The sequence below is a fragment of the Nesoenas mayeri genome (assembly GCF_963082525.1).
Source record: "Nesoenas mayeri genome assembly, chromosome: 16".
Classification (NCBI taxonomy): Eukaryota; Metazoa; Chordata; class Aves; order Columbiformes; family Columbidae; genus Nesoenas; species Nesoenas mayeri.
In genome coordinates this window covers 10,890,134-10,902,403 of record NC_137562.1, presented here as the reverse complement: position 1 = coordinate 10,902,403, position 12,270 = coordinate 10,890,134, and the positions used below count along the sequence as shown (strand labels likewise).

The 12,270-nt window shown below is 47.8% G+C and overlaps 1 protein-coding gene across 1 annotated transcript; it reads right to left on the bottom strand.

Annotated features, from left to right (window-relative positions):
* Window positions 1–946: 946 nt before the first annotated feature.
* MAPRE1 (microtubule associated protein RP/EB family member 1) lies at window positions 947–9,415 on the bottom strand. Its single transcript, XM_080354737.1, has 7 exons — window positions 9,366–9,415; window positions 8,583–8,706; window positions 5,586–5,731; window positions 4,333–4,537; window positions 3,853–3,962; window positions 3,020–3,172; window positions 947–2,604 (listed from the first exon to the last, which is right to left on the bottom strand). The coding sequence occupies exons 2-7, from the start codon at window positions 8,701–8,703 to the stop codon at window positions 2,548–2,550; spliced, it is 792 nt and encodes a 263-aa protein (XP_080210863.1). The 5' UTR covers window positions 8,704–8,706; window positions 9,366–9,415; the 3' UTR covers window positions 947–2,547.
* Between the last annotated feature and the right edge of the window lie 2,855 nt (window positions 9,416–12,270).

Here is a 12,270-nt window from a genome sequence, read left to right as displayed (position 1 = left end):
AGACTGGAGTTTCGGTTCAGTTTGTAACGGGTCCCCACGCTCAGTCTCACCAGGCGCACCAGCACTATCTGTGACTCCCCGCGCCCTCAGCACAAAATCACCTTTGCTTCCTTCACTAGCAGAGATCAAAACCAACCTACCACAAGCCCTCTGCAGACCTGGGTGCTCCACACACCATCTGCTCCAAGAGAAACCTGAAGCAACCAGGTCCCAGCATACAAGTGGCTGCAAAGAGCAGCCACCCCAATTTAGCACATGCTATTGCCATCTTTTGCTTTGAGTTGCTGGAACAATGGAATGTTTAGAGATGAAAAAAATATGCTTCCGACCTGAAAGCAAGTAAGAAACAGTGAAGAAGATTTTATGTGCATCACAACCCCTATCCTACGCCTGCACCTGCACAGTCCCACAGGTTTACACGAGCAATGACAGCAAAGAGGACTCATTAGCACAGGGAGGATGTTCTGCAGGACAGAGCCCACAGGGACACCCTGCACAGGGTCACACGCCACAGCACCTCTGGACACGCTGGTCTGTGCACACGTTTGTGCCGGTAACACCTGAGCTCACCTGTAAGACACACTTAAACCCAGCTCAGCTCAGCCAGCCTGCTCAGACTGCTGACAGGGCAGGGAACGGCCTGACTGTAACAAATAACCAGTGTCTGACCAGCTTTAAAACACTTCAAGTCATTCTGATATCCATCCCGGCTTTCACGCCCGTAGGACATCAACAAAACACTCACATTTCATCTGCTTATGAAAGGGGAAATGAAAACCAACCAAAACTCAAGCGCCGCCTTCCCCAGTGCACCCTGAGGAGCTTCAGCATCACCGGGACCGGGGAGTCGACAGTCCGGGTCCTGCGAGCTTCACCACGAAAACCATCATGGGCTTCGGCTTCACCGCACCTGAAAGCACGAGAGACTCCAGCAGACGTAGCACTCTTGAAATACAGAACTTTATTTAGAAACTGCTTAAAATAGAAAAACCCTGTCAAGAAAAATCCAAGTCAAACATGGTTTCTCAGTAAAATGGAGCTATAGGGCAACAAAAGTCTGAAAGGCCACAAGAGAAATAGCACCACTGCGATTTCAAACAATGGCTAGTACTTGCATTTTTGGCATTCACTGAATTCGGGTTTTTCTCGGAATTTCACAAATATTCATGCACTACACAACAATTACCATAAAATGCTCTCCTACACACATTTCAGGACAAGCTACCACCAGAAACAAATGGATACAAGCACAACAGGACCAATCAGTCTCAGTAGTGACGGGGATCAGAAGTCTTGCGGGTCTTGCCAAACACAACAGTAATGAGGAGCATGACAGCAAAAAAGGACAGTTATGGAAAGTACTTTAAATATTAATATTTAAGTTAGTCTCAGTACTGTATTTTCTGCAATAACATTAACTCTGTTAGCCAGCATTTTTTAGTTTTTACCCCAGACTACTGAACTGGCAAGAATCATGATTAGATATGCCCTGGTTCAAAAGGAAAAATTTAAAAAAAGGAAAAAAAAAAAAGAGACAAAAAGCATAATCCTCATGTCCTCAGTTCATTTTCATCCTGTGATAGTCGCACGGTCCAAGTCCTGTTAGAGCTGAGAGTTTGATCAGCATTCCTTGGTATGGGAAAGAGAACAGGACACAGGAGAGAGCAGAATATAGAAAAAGAAACAGGACAAATAGTAACAAGAGCCAGGAGGGAAAATTACTTCTGAAGGACATTTTAGGCAGTAGGACTGGATGATGTTTGCTTTTCTTGTTGTGTTTTTAAATGTTGTTTTTCTTACAGAAAACACAGTACATTTTCGCAAAGTCATTAGCCACAACGCCGTAGAAAAAGGCTTTAGCACTCTTCAATGTAATTTATGTGTCTCAGCTGTTCATACTCCCTCTAATCTTGTGACAGGCAACGTTAAGGCCCATTTCATTGAGAACTAATCACTTAGTAAGCAGCTTTCCCAGGAATGGAGTTTTGTTTTAACAGCCCCTTTGAGCACTTGCTGACACAGTGAGATCGCCGTGCGAGGTTAACGGGCACCTACCCCAACGTGACGCACATAAAATCTCCTGTCACATCACTTCAATTTGGCATATGGAAGCATATTTTAAATACTCTTAAGGCATTTTATTATAATTTCTGTGCTGCAATTTCACATTAACTCAATCTTTCTGTGAGTCGGAGTCTTTCATTTCTCTACACCACCACCTTGGACATAAAAAATTCTCCCCACAAACCAGTGTTTTACCAGCAAACCATTCTGCACCAAGTCCCAAATATTCAGGCTCCTGCTCCCTCCATCTCCCCCATGGATGTGAATACTGCTCTGCTACAAAGTGAGAAAGAGCTCCCAACTCAAACCCACTGTCCAAGTGAAACTTCCGCAAAGTGCACTTTAAGAAGAGGTACTTTTTTTTGCTTATGAAAAGAAACCAGTGAGTCCTCTAAGAATAAAGTGGAGTATTTTACAGTTAAGCACATGATCTGGGGCAAAGAATTCTGATGTTGCTGCTCTGCTGGTACAGTATGTGGCCTGTTAATACTCTTCTTGTTCCTCCTGCGGTGCTCCTTCGTCAGGTATCACAAAGCCTTCCTGAAGGACAATAAAACAAGGGTTTTAATGAAAATCTGATGGCAAACCAGTTCCTGGCTACTCTGTAGGTTGGTGGTTTTTTTGTTTATTTCCCCTTTTACTGAGGATAGATACCCTCAAGTCACCATCTACAGCGTCAAGATGGATAACCAGATAGATAACGATAGACAGATAAACAATAACCAGAAAAGTTATTTTCCTCATCTTTGATCTATTTGTTCCACACTCTTCAGGAAAGGCTAACCTTGTTTGCTGCCTGACTACAATTATATTATCTGTTTCTTTACTACAGGAAAAAGCTAGGCCATAAACCTAAAGAAAGAAGAAAAAATGAGGGAGCTCTGGAAAGCAAACCAGCTTCCAGTTACAAGGGGAGAGAGGAACTATGCGTTACAGCTTATACCAGATTACTTACATCTGTGGCATAAAGAATTTCCACAATCCTCTGCAACACTGGGTCATTCTCCCCTTCATTCTCCTGGCAGATCAGTTCAATGTTCCTCAGTTTGCCAAAGTAGAAGTCTCTCTCCTTCTCCAGATCTTCAACAGTAAGTTTCAATACATTGATCTGCCAAAGAAATCAATAATGAGTTATCCACCAAAGACAGAATTCAGTGGTATCTATTGGAAAGGCAGGGTCTCAGATTTCTCAGAACAGTGTGAATATGCAAAGCACTTCAGAAGTAACCGAGATGGGGGAAGGGGGGCTCAGAGGAGGAAAAGGTCTATTTCTTACATTACAATCTATTGCCACAACAAACACCCAGTCCAACACATGGAACGCCACTTGGAAATTCTAAAGGCTGATTACATGAAATAGGTAAAACGCTAACTGCCTGCAGCTTTATCCGCTAGCACATTCTTGCAAGACAACTTTCACACTGATGGTGGTTTCAGTTGCGCTCCATTCAGCATTTCAGCAGAGCAGCAGCTGCTCAGAGCTCGGCCGGAATGCTGCGATGCTGCAGCACAGCTGTGGAAACACTTAACACTACATGTGACACGGCACACGCGAGGTTTAAATGTCTGCATCCTCGCAGACTGCAAAAGGGGGTTCGCCCCCAGCAGGAGAGCAAGGCCACAACAAGGAAGGCTTCTGATTCGGTGATGTGAAACAAGATGACTAAATTCACATCACTTTCTTCCACCTGCCTGATGCAGTTAATTTATGTCATTGTTAATAAAATAAAACCTGCACACAGATCTCCAAGTGCAGGTCAGCGCACAGGCCTGTTCTGGGGAACACACCTGCTCAATCAGTCCTGCCGACTCATCATCTCCTGCTGCCTTTTTGACCATTCCAGTCCCAGGCTTGGGGGTCCCTGCGGTTCTCTGCGTCACCATGGGCCTCTGTGGGGCTGCAAGATCAAGTCAGTGTTAGTTCCTCCTGGAACATCTTTCTTTCTCCCATGAAGGTCCTATTCCCCTTCCAAACATGCTTGGGCATGTAAGATTCCTTCCTTCTTGACTCCATGTGACATCACCATTTTTGGGGATTTTTGGCACATGTTGGCACCAATCCTTGCCATTTTCTCTTTTAGAGAAGATTGTTCTTCCCGTAGCTCCCTGATAACTGGGTGCTACAGGATGAGACACAGTTTGGAGCCAGCATCTCTGAAACAAGGGCCAAAACAGCAGAATTTCATACATTGATTTTAAACAGCAACCCAGTCTTATTTTCCCCAGAGTTTTTAATAGTCTAGATAATCTTTTAACTGTTTTCTCTACCTGCACTGCCAGAACTGAGAGATTTCTTGGGTTTGTTCACAACAGGAGCAACAAGGTTTGGCACTACTGTCTCCTGGCCTTGTCGAGCAGCAACAGGATCATATTCTTTCCCATCGTAGTTTGCATCGAAAAATTTTTTGAACCACTGAACAAACTCAAAGTTGTCCTGAAATTTTCCTTTCACTAGTTTGTCCACAGGAATTATCTGGAAAAAAAGAAAGTCAAATTCATATTAAGGGTAGAGAACCCCTCTGTCTCTTTTTATATAAAAGAAGTTTTTAAATTATTGCACTATGATATGCAAATGTATTTCTTTGTCCAATCTAGAGAAAATTCGTTAATATAACTGCATGTCAAATAGTAGGGTTTTTGCTAACTGGAATTAAAACCAAACCATCCTTCCATTGTGAGGGTCCAAATAATTTTAAATAATTTTGCAGCAAGGTTTCTGCTACACCAAGTTCCAACACCGAAGTTGTCTCCGTACACATGAAGCTGGCTCTGGTTTTCATGAATCTGAACTGCTGACCCGTTCAGGGTCTGGCAATACACAGAGCTGCTACAGGATCTAAACATTCACCTTTTTAGCAGATAACAATTACAGTTTCTTGGGGATGAGGAGTGCAGATTATTAAAAAGATGCAGCAGACAGTGAAGTTCTGTCCGCAGGCCGTGAGCTGGGGAGCCAAGCGTGAGCTGCAGCCGCAACCAATGGCACGAGCTGCCTCTTAAAGCCAGGAAAATACATCCACACAGCTGCGTTCACCCCAAGCGTTACCTGCAGAATCAGCCTTCCATAAGCATCACTGCCTTTTGATCTGAAAGTTTTTTCAGAGATCTCATTTTGACCAACTTAACATTACAAACGCTTGTAAAGAGGAATTTGAGATCCTGAGAACCACCACAGAAGGAGGTGACGGAACGCACCTGGTCCAAAGATGGTGCAAACAGGGAGCGCAACTCAACCTTATCTCACAGAAATTTTGGTAGTAGTGTGCCCTACAGAAGTTGCACAGAACTAAAATGGAAAAATTCATCTCATCATTAAGAACCAAAAGCCCAGCCATGGCTGGAGTAAAGCAGATATTGTCCTAAATCCAAAAAAGACCCCAGTGCAAACCAAAACCAAACATTTTGAGATTTACAAACCAAAAGCAAACTCTGTTCCCAGTTTTATTCAGCTCTAAATTCAAAAGCATGTTCCATCTACTTCGATATCAAGAGCACAGAGAATCAGTTACAACCCAGCTTACTTTGTCCACACCCATTCGCTTAAAACCTGCTTGTAGAACCTTGAAGTTTTGAATGTACTCGTGTTCCAATTTTGCTTGAAACTTCACTTTCTTGAGCGCTACAGAACCTGGGAAGAGCATGTCCATAAACTGACAGTATGCAGCACCTGCCAAAAGAAAAGGAACACAAATCCTGGGATGATCGAGCTCACCAGCCCACCCAGGTACCATTTCAGTCACATCAGCATGTTGACCTGACCCATTTCTCAGCTCCACCATCCCCTAGAGGCAACAAAAGCAAGAGAACAGGAGCCTCTGGTCGCCTGTTTGGTGCAGCACAGCCGTCACTCAGCTTAACCGAGCTGCAGAACCAACTCTCAGTCTCATGACTCAAACTCTTATGAACAAGAACAATCCCGCCTGCACAATTCCAAGAGAAAAGACAAAATCCAATGAGTAATTTGACTTTCTTCACAGATATCAGTACAAATCCGAGATGTTACATGTGTCCAGCAAGCAAGTAATCTCTTACCAACAATGAGAGAAATAGAAAAATAATTATTCTGAAAGTTATTTTTAATCATTATTAAAATAGTGATAGAGTTACTTACTACAAACAGAACCTACACACAATGCAAGGTGCCCTCAAAGGTAAAAGGCAAAAACAAGGTGGATTAATTTAAATCAAGCTTTAATCAAATAACTGAAATAACAGTGTGTTTCCTTCCATTAATTTTAAATCCTTCATGTCCTTCAATTCAGCTTACTGTAATAACAGTAGAAGAGGGATTCACCTCAGCCACAAAGAGCAGACAATCACCTCAAAAATTAGCTTTTGTAGAATATACACACCCGATAAAAAAGATATTTTTAAACAATAACCTCATTCTGAAGTGATGATACACAACTGTGTGCTGCTGAAAATACACACCCAACATTCTGAGCATTACTTCCCCACCAATATGGACGGAAAGTCATGGGACCCTTAAGCTAAAACAGCTTTTGTGAGATATCCAGAGGCCAAGAAGTGACACAGCGCGGTGTTGCCCTCAACTAGTTCATTCATCTCAACCACAGGTAACACAAAGTCCTGTATTGTTCACCTTTATCAATGTATCTTGCAGGTCTTTAGGGCTCCCACTTTCACCTGCTACCAGAAGATCATTCACTGGTGCAAATAAATAAAAAGATCTTGCTGTTTGATCTCCACTGCCCTGCAGTTCACTTGCTGAAGAACTCCAAAGGCCAGCTCAAAAACAGATGACCCGGCAAAAATAAGGCTTCTGCCAACTCTGGGTAATCCAAACAACAAACACCATAAAAAGCACAAGCCAAGGGTCGTATGTAGTATGTTTATGCAGCCTCAACTCACTGCTGTCACCACTGTCCTTGCCAGAGGGAGCACAGCAAGCCTGGAAACTCCCATTTGCACATGACTGTGACAGGCAGCAAAAGCCGCTTCCACGCCTGCACAGGCACCAAGTATTTTTGCAGACACAGGAAAGGGGCGTTACTCAGCACATACCACATCAACAGCTCCCAGCCTTCTCCTGACAACAGGTGAGCTAAAATTCTGCAGAGCTGGTATTAATTATCCTCACTTCTTGGAGGCAGAGCAAGACTCACCGATTCTGAGCAAAACTTCTCAGCGGCATGAATCAGCGCTGCACACGACAGGTTTTTAAGCTGCCTATCTAAAAACAGCCAAGGGTCATCATTTCCCTTCTGTGGCTGTAGAGCTTTAGCTCCTTTCACACTTAGTTTTTCTCCATCATCTCAGTAGACAAAAGCCACTAGAGATACCTGTCAGATGTCTATTGTAAGTCCTCTGCTTCTCTGTAATCTTTGTGAATGTTTCTTCCGTGGACTCAGCCACAGGCTGTACTGACAGCCCCAAACTTATTTTAAATATATTCTTCCTTTTATTGCACCTCCACTTTCCATGTCTCTCATTCTGTGAGCAACACCCTATCTCAAACTCACTGTATGGTCTACACTTCCACTTTCTACCAGTCTCTTCCACCTGCTTGCTGCTGTTATCCAAATCACCATCTTTTACCTAGGTTGCATTTTTAGCCTTGGATTTTTTTCAGCTCTTACTCCACAGACTATTATTTTTACTCATTTCTAGAAGCCTCCTCCCACACACACAGTCTCCTCCCTGTGATGACCTCTGGCTCCATTTCGCTATCACAATCACTTCCCCTTTCTTGCCTACAGCTCTGGCCAAGATCTGTCTGGGCTGGCAAAGCCCAACACACTCCTTGCCCACAAAGATTTGTAAAGTTCTGCAGCTGAACTCAAGAGTCACCAGTTGCCCACCTCCCAGATCTCCTGGCAGTTCTCTTCCATAAGAAACCACATTTTCTTATGCTAGTTACTGCACTTTCACAACTTGCTCTGTCCCTCAAGACCAAACACTTAATTCCTCGCTGGAAAACACAAAGAATAATAGAACCATTTCAGTTGGAAGAGACCCTCAGGATCATCGAGTCCCACCATAACCTAACTCTAGCACTTAACCACGTCCCTAAGAACCTCGTCTAAACATCTTTCAAACCCCTCCAGGGATGGTGACTCCACCACTGCCCTGGGCAGCCTGTTCCAATGCCCGACAGCCCTTTCTGTTAAGAATTTTTTCCTAATATCCAATCTAAACCTGCCCTGGCACAACTTAAGGCCATTTCCTCTTGTCCTATCACTTGCTCCTTGGGAGCTCTCATTTGCTGCTTTTCTCCACATTAACCCCCATTCCTTCTTATTGCCTCTACACTGCACTGAGTCAGAGAACATGCCTTTTCATTATGCTTACGTTACTAACAACCACTTCAATAAAAATGTAACCACAACCAGATTATGCCTGACATAATCTGGTTATTGACTGTGAATCTGTTCATAGCAGGAATTAAGCCGACATGGCTGCAGAGGGCCAGCACAGCCGGTTCACATAGTGCAGCTGTACCTTGGCAGAACAAGGGCACACACCAAATCTGGAATCCCCCCACTGAGCCCCCTTACCTGAGCACAGCTGTTCGATCTTCGTCAGCGTCAGCTGCAGAGACTCGTTGATCCAAGCCAGCATGTCATGTCGACTCAAGTTATCGCTAGTCACTGAAGTAGAATACACATTAACTGCCATTTTCTGAAAGACACAAGCAAAGGCATGAGTACCACAAACGGCAATGCTCCTGCAGGTTTCCATCGCTTGTGTCAGGACACGCTCCCGGGGCTGCAGACACAAGAGCCCATTGCACACGCGGCGGGGAAGCACAGCGGGGACTCCCCGGCTCTGGCACACCGGGACAGGACGCGGCTTCACACTCGTGGGAAGGCAAACGAACACCGAGGCACTCCCGGGAAACTCCGATGGCAGGAATCCCAGCTGCGGCGGGTCACCCGGCCCCTCACCCGCCAGCCCGGACACTTCCTGCTCCCCCGGGGAGAGCAGCCCCGAGCGGCCACTCCCCGCCCAGACCCGCCGGCACAAAGCGGAGCGGCCGCAGAGTCCCGGTATAGCTGCCGCCGGGCAGGCCCGGCCCCGCCGCAACTCCCGTGCCTTCCCCCGGCCGCCACAGCGGCCGCTCCGCCGGGCCCCGCGGCTGCCCGGCTCCCCGCCTGCAGAGGGGCGCGCCCGGGACAGGCGCGGCGCGGCCCGGCCCTGCAGGCCTCACGCCAGTCCCCTCGCAGCCCACCCGGGGCCTGCCCGCTCCGCGCGGCCCGACCGCTGCCCGAGCCCAGCCCCGGGCCAGCGCCGCCGACTGCCCGCGGCCCCGCCGCCCCCGCGCCGCCCCGGCCCGTTACCTGCCCCGCTCCGGCACCGTCGCCTCCGCGTTCAAACCGGCCCCGCCCGCCTGCCCGGGACCACGTCACTCTCACGCTACGCGCTGACGTCACACAAACGTCACGGCGGTTGTAGCGAGCGCCGCTCGCCGGCTCGGGACTGAGCCGAGAGGGGGCACGCGATTGCTAGGGGGCGGGAAAATCTACCGCGTTGCTATGGTTGTAGCTCCGCCCACACCGCCGGCGGGCTCGCCGGCTATTGGCGGAGCCGGTAGCCACGCCCACATCAATGACATCCCGCGTGCCGGCGGCGGCTCCCGGCTCCGGCCCGAGGCCACGCGGCGGCACAGGCCTGGCCCGGCCTGTCCCTGTCCCCGTCCCCGGCCCCATCCCCGGCCTGTCTCCGGCCCCATCCCCGGCCTGGCCGTGTCCCCGTCCCCGGCCTGCCCTTGTCCCCAGCCCGGCCTGGCCCGGCCCATTCCCCCACCACGACCCGGTTGCCCCGGGGTCACACGTATGGTGCTCCCGAACCTGCGGGCCTGTCTGAAACTCTTGTGCCTCTGGAAAACCCCTTGTTCTTCACACCAGTAATTTACCAAATAAAGACTGTCCAGTCATACGGAAATACTGATTTTTAATTACATGGCGGCAAATGGTAAACTGTTGACATGGATCCCCTCCTTCCCACAGGAAAAACAGTAAAACTGCGCAGATGTGGCAGTTTGAGTTTCCGTGCTCCCGATACAAACAGTACAAAATGTGTTCAACAAAACAATACACTTTTTATTTTTAAAAGATTGTATAAAAACCCGCAAGACTTTCAACATCAAAAATCCTTAGCCTAAAAAAATAGCACCAGGGAGAGTTAGAAATCCTTAAAAAAGTATTAAAAAGGCATTTCTGACATCTACCTCTCCTTACAACATCTTTATAAACACATTATAAAAGGCAGCTTTTACAGGGAAAAACATGTCAAGGAAGACTTGTCTACTACAATCCTTACCAAGTAAGCTTAATGCCAAGACAATTCTTATTTCTCTTTTATCTTTGTTTACTTTCCCCAAGTCCTTTTTATTTTCTTTTTCTCTTCTATTTATTTTTCTTTTCATCAGATAGGGAAGGATGTGAGACCTCGAGTACGAATCACAGATGCCATGGAGCGGAGGGTACAGCAGCCTGGTTTGAAGAGATGGAGTGGCCGGTGGATGGCGGGTCCATCCGGGGGCTGCGGGATTCGTGCCGTGACTCTGGGCACGAGGACGGGAGGGCAGCGAGGGGTCCAAACCCACCAGGATGGCTGCAAAGCTACAAGTGTCCCCAGCACCTGCAGAGCCCACCAGCCAGGGGGCTGGTGACAAAGGTGGCACAGGATGCTCCTTGTCCCTGAGCCTTCACAGAGCGCTGCAGATGCCAGCAGTGATGCTTTCTCCTGTGTTTCCTTGTGCATCATCACTTGAGAATGAACCCTCTGGAAGATTCCAGAGCAACCTCTGGCCAGGATCAAGGAAAAATAAACCTTTAAATGAGCTGGCCTGCCCCTCCTGTGCAGCTGTGGGTGGGAGCTGGGAAGATGATGGTCCCAGAGCCTGGGGACAGGGCAGCAGCTGCACACAGCGGCACCCGGGAGCGTGGAAAATGGGGTCCCTGCAGGTCAGAGGTAGAAGGAGCCCGGAGAGCAAGTCAATTCCCTGGTGCTGTACAGCACCGAGGGACAGGCTGCCTGCGGGCAGAGGGCTGGGCCAGGGTCTGCACCCAGTTAATTGGAGAAGGCACCCAAGGACCCAGCCAGCCCCAGGTGAGCAGCGGCTGGCGGGGGGGACAGAGGGACCAAGGGGGAAGGATAGAGCGACCAAGGGGGAAGGACAGAGCGACCAAGGGGGAAGGACAGAGCGACCAAGGGGCAAGCATCACAAGTTCTGTCAGTGCATTGAAACGTGCATCGGAGCTGCCAACACTGCTGGGGTTCGTGACAGTGTACATGACATTTTGGGGGCCGTATGTGAAGACACGACACTGACCGCTCCGCTGTCCCTCCTGCTGATGCTCCGCATTCCTTTGGTCAACGAACGCTCAGAGAACATTTTCCTTTACAAACCCCAGAGCCCAAATCCACTGTGCTCTATCACCGGGTAAAAGCTTCTGAACTGCTCAGCAGGATTTTAAAATGTAAGGAGAAGTTTCAGATGCTTTAAAAACAAAGTAGTGAATATTTGTAAACTACAGCCAAACATGTAAAACAACATTTCTCAGTTCTAGCTAGAAAAGTAATTCTATCACCTCACAGTTCAGTTTCAGCTACATTCAGGTCTAGGAATCTCCACATTCTTATGTAATGCCTTAAAGCAGCAACAGACGTTAAACAACAAAATTAAAAGTTCATCCAAAAAGTCTTAAAAATAAAAAAGTTTTGGTTTCTGCATCCTGCATGTTCAGTGTATGTAACCTGACCAGGGTCCCTTACACCTGCTGCTACAGTTTGGGCATTTTTGGCAGTTGCTTCAAGAGAGGTTTTGTTTGTTTAGGAAAAGCAATAATTCGCTCCAGTTCCAGTTTGTCTGCAGCAGCCGGCAGCTGCCTCCATGCTGACTGCTCAGCGAGTGCTGCCTTCCCAGCTCTAGGCTCAAATGGAATACTTAATGCTCTGGAGAAGACTTCTCGTCTCATCAGCTATGCAGAGCTTCCTGCGCTGGGTAATTAAAGCTCTAGTGTCCATCATTTTCTACATGTCACTGCCGTTAGTCCCTTGAAAGAAGAGTTACCCTGCCAGGTTCTTTGGTTAAGGACATGTCCTGAGCGGTCCCTGCGGGGCCGGGCAGCCCGCGGTGCGGCGGGAGGGACAGTGCGGGGGTGAGTCCGGTGCGGTGCCCGTCCCCCTCCCGCCGTGGCCGCGCAGCGTCGTTACCAGCGAGACGAGGGACACTCTGTG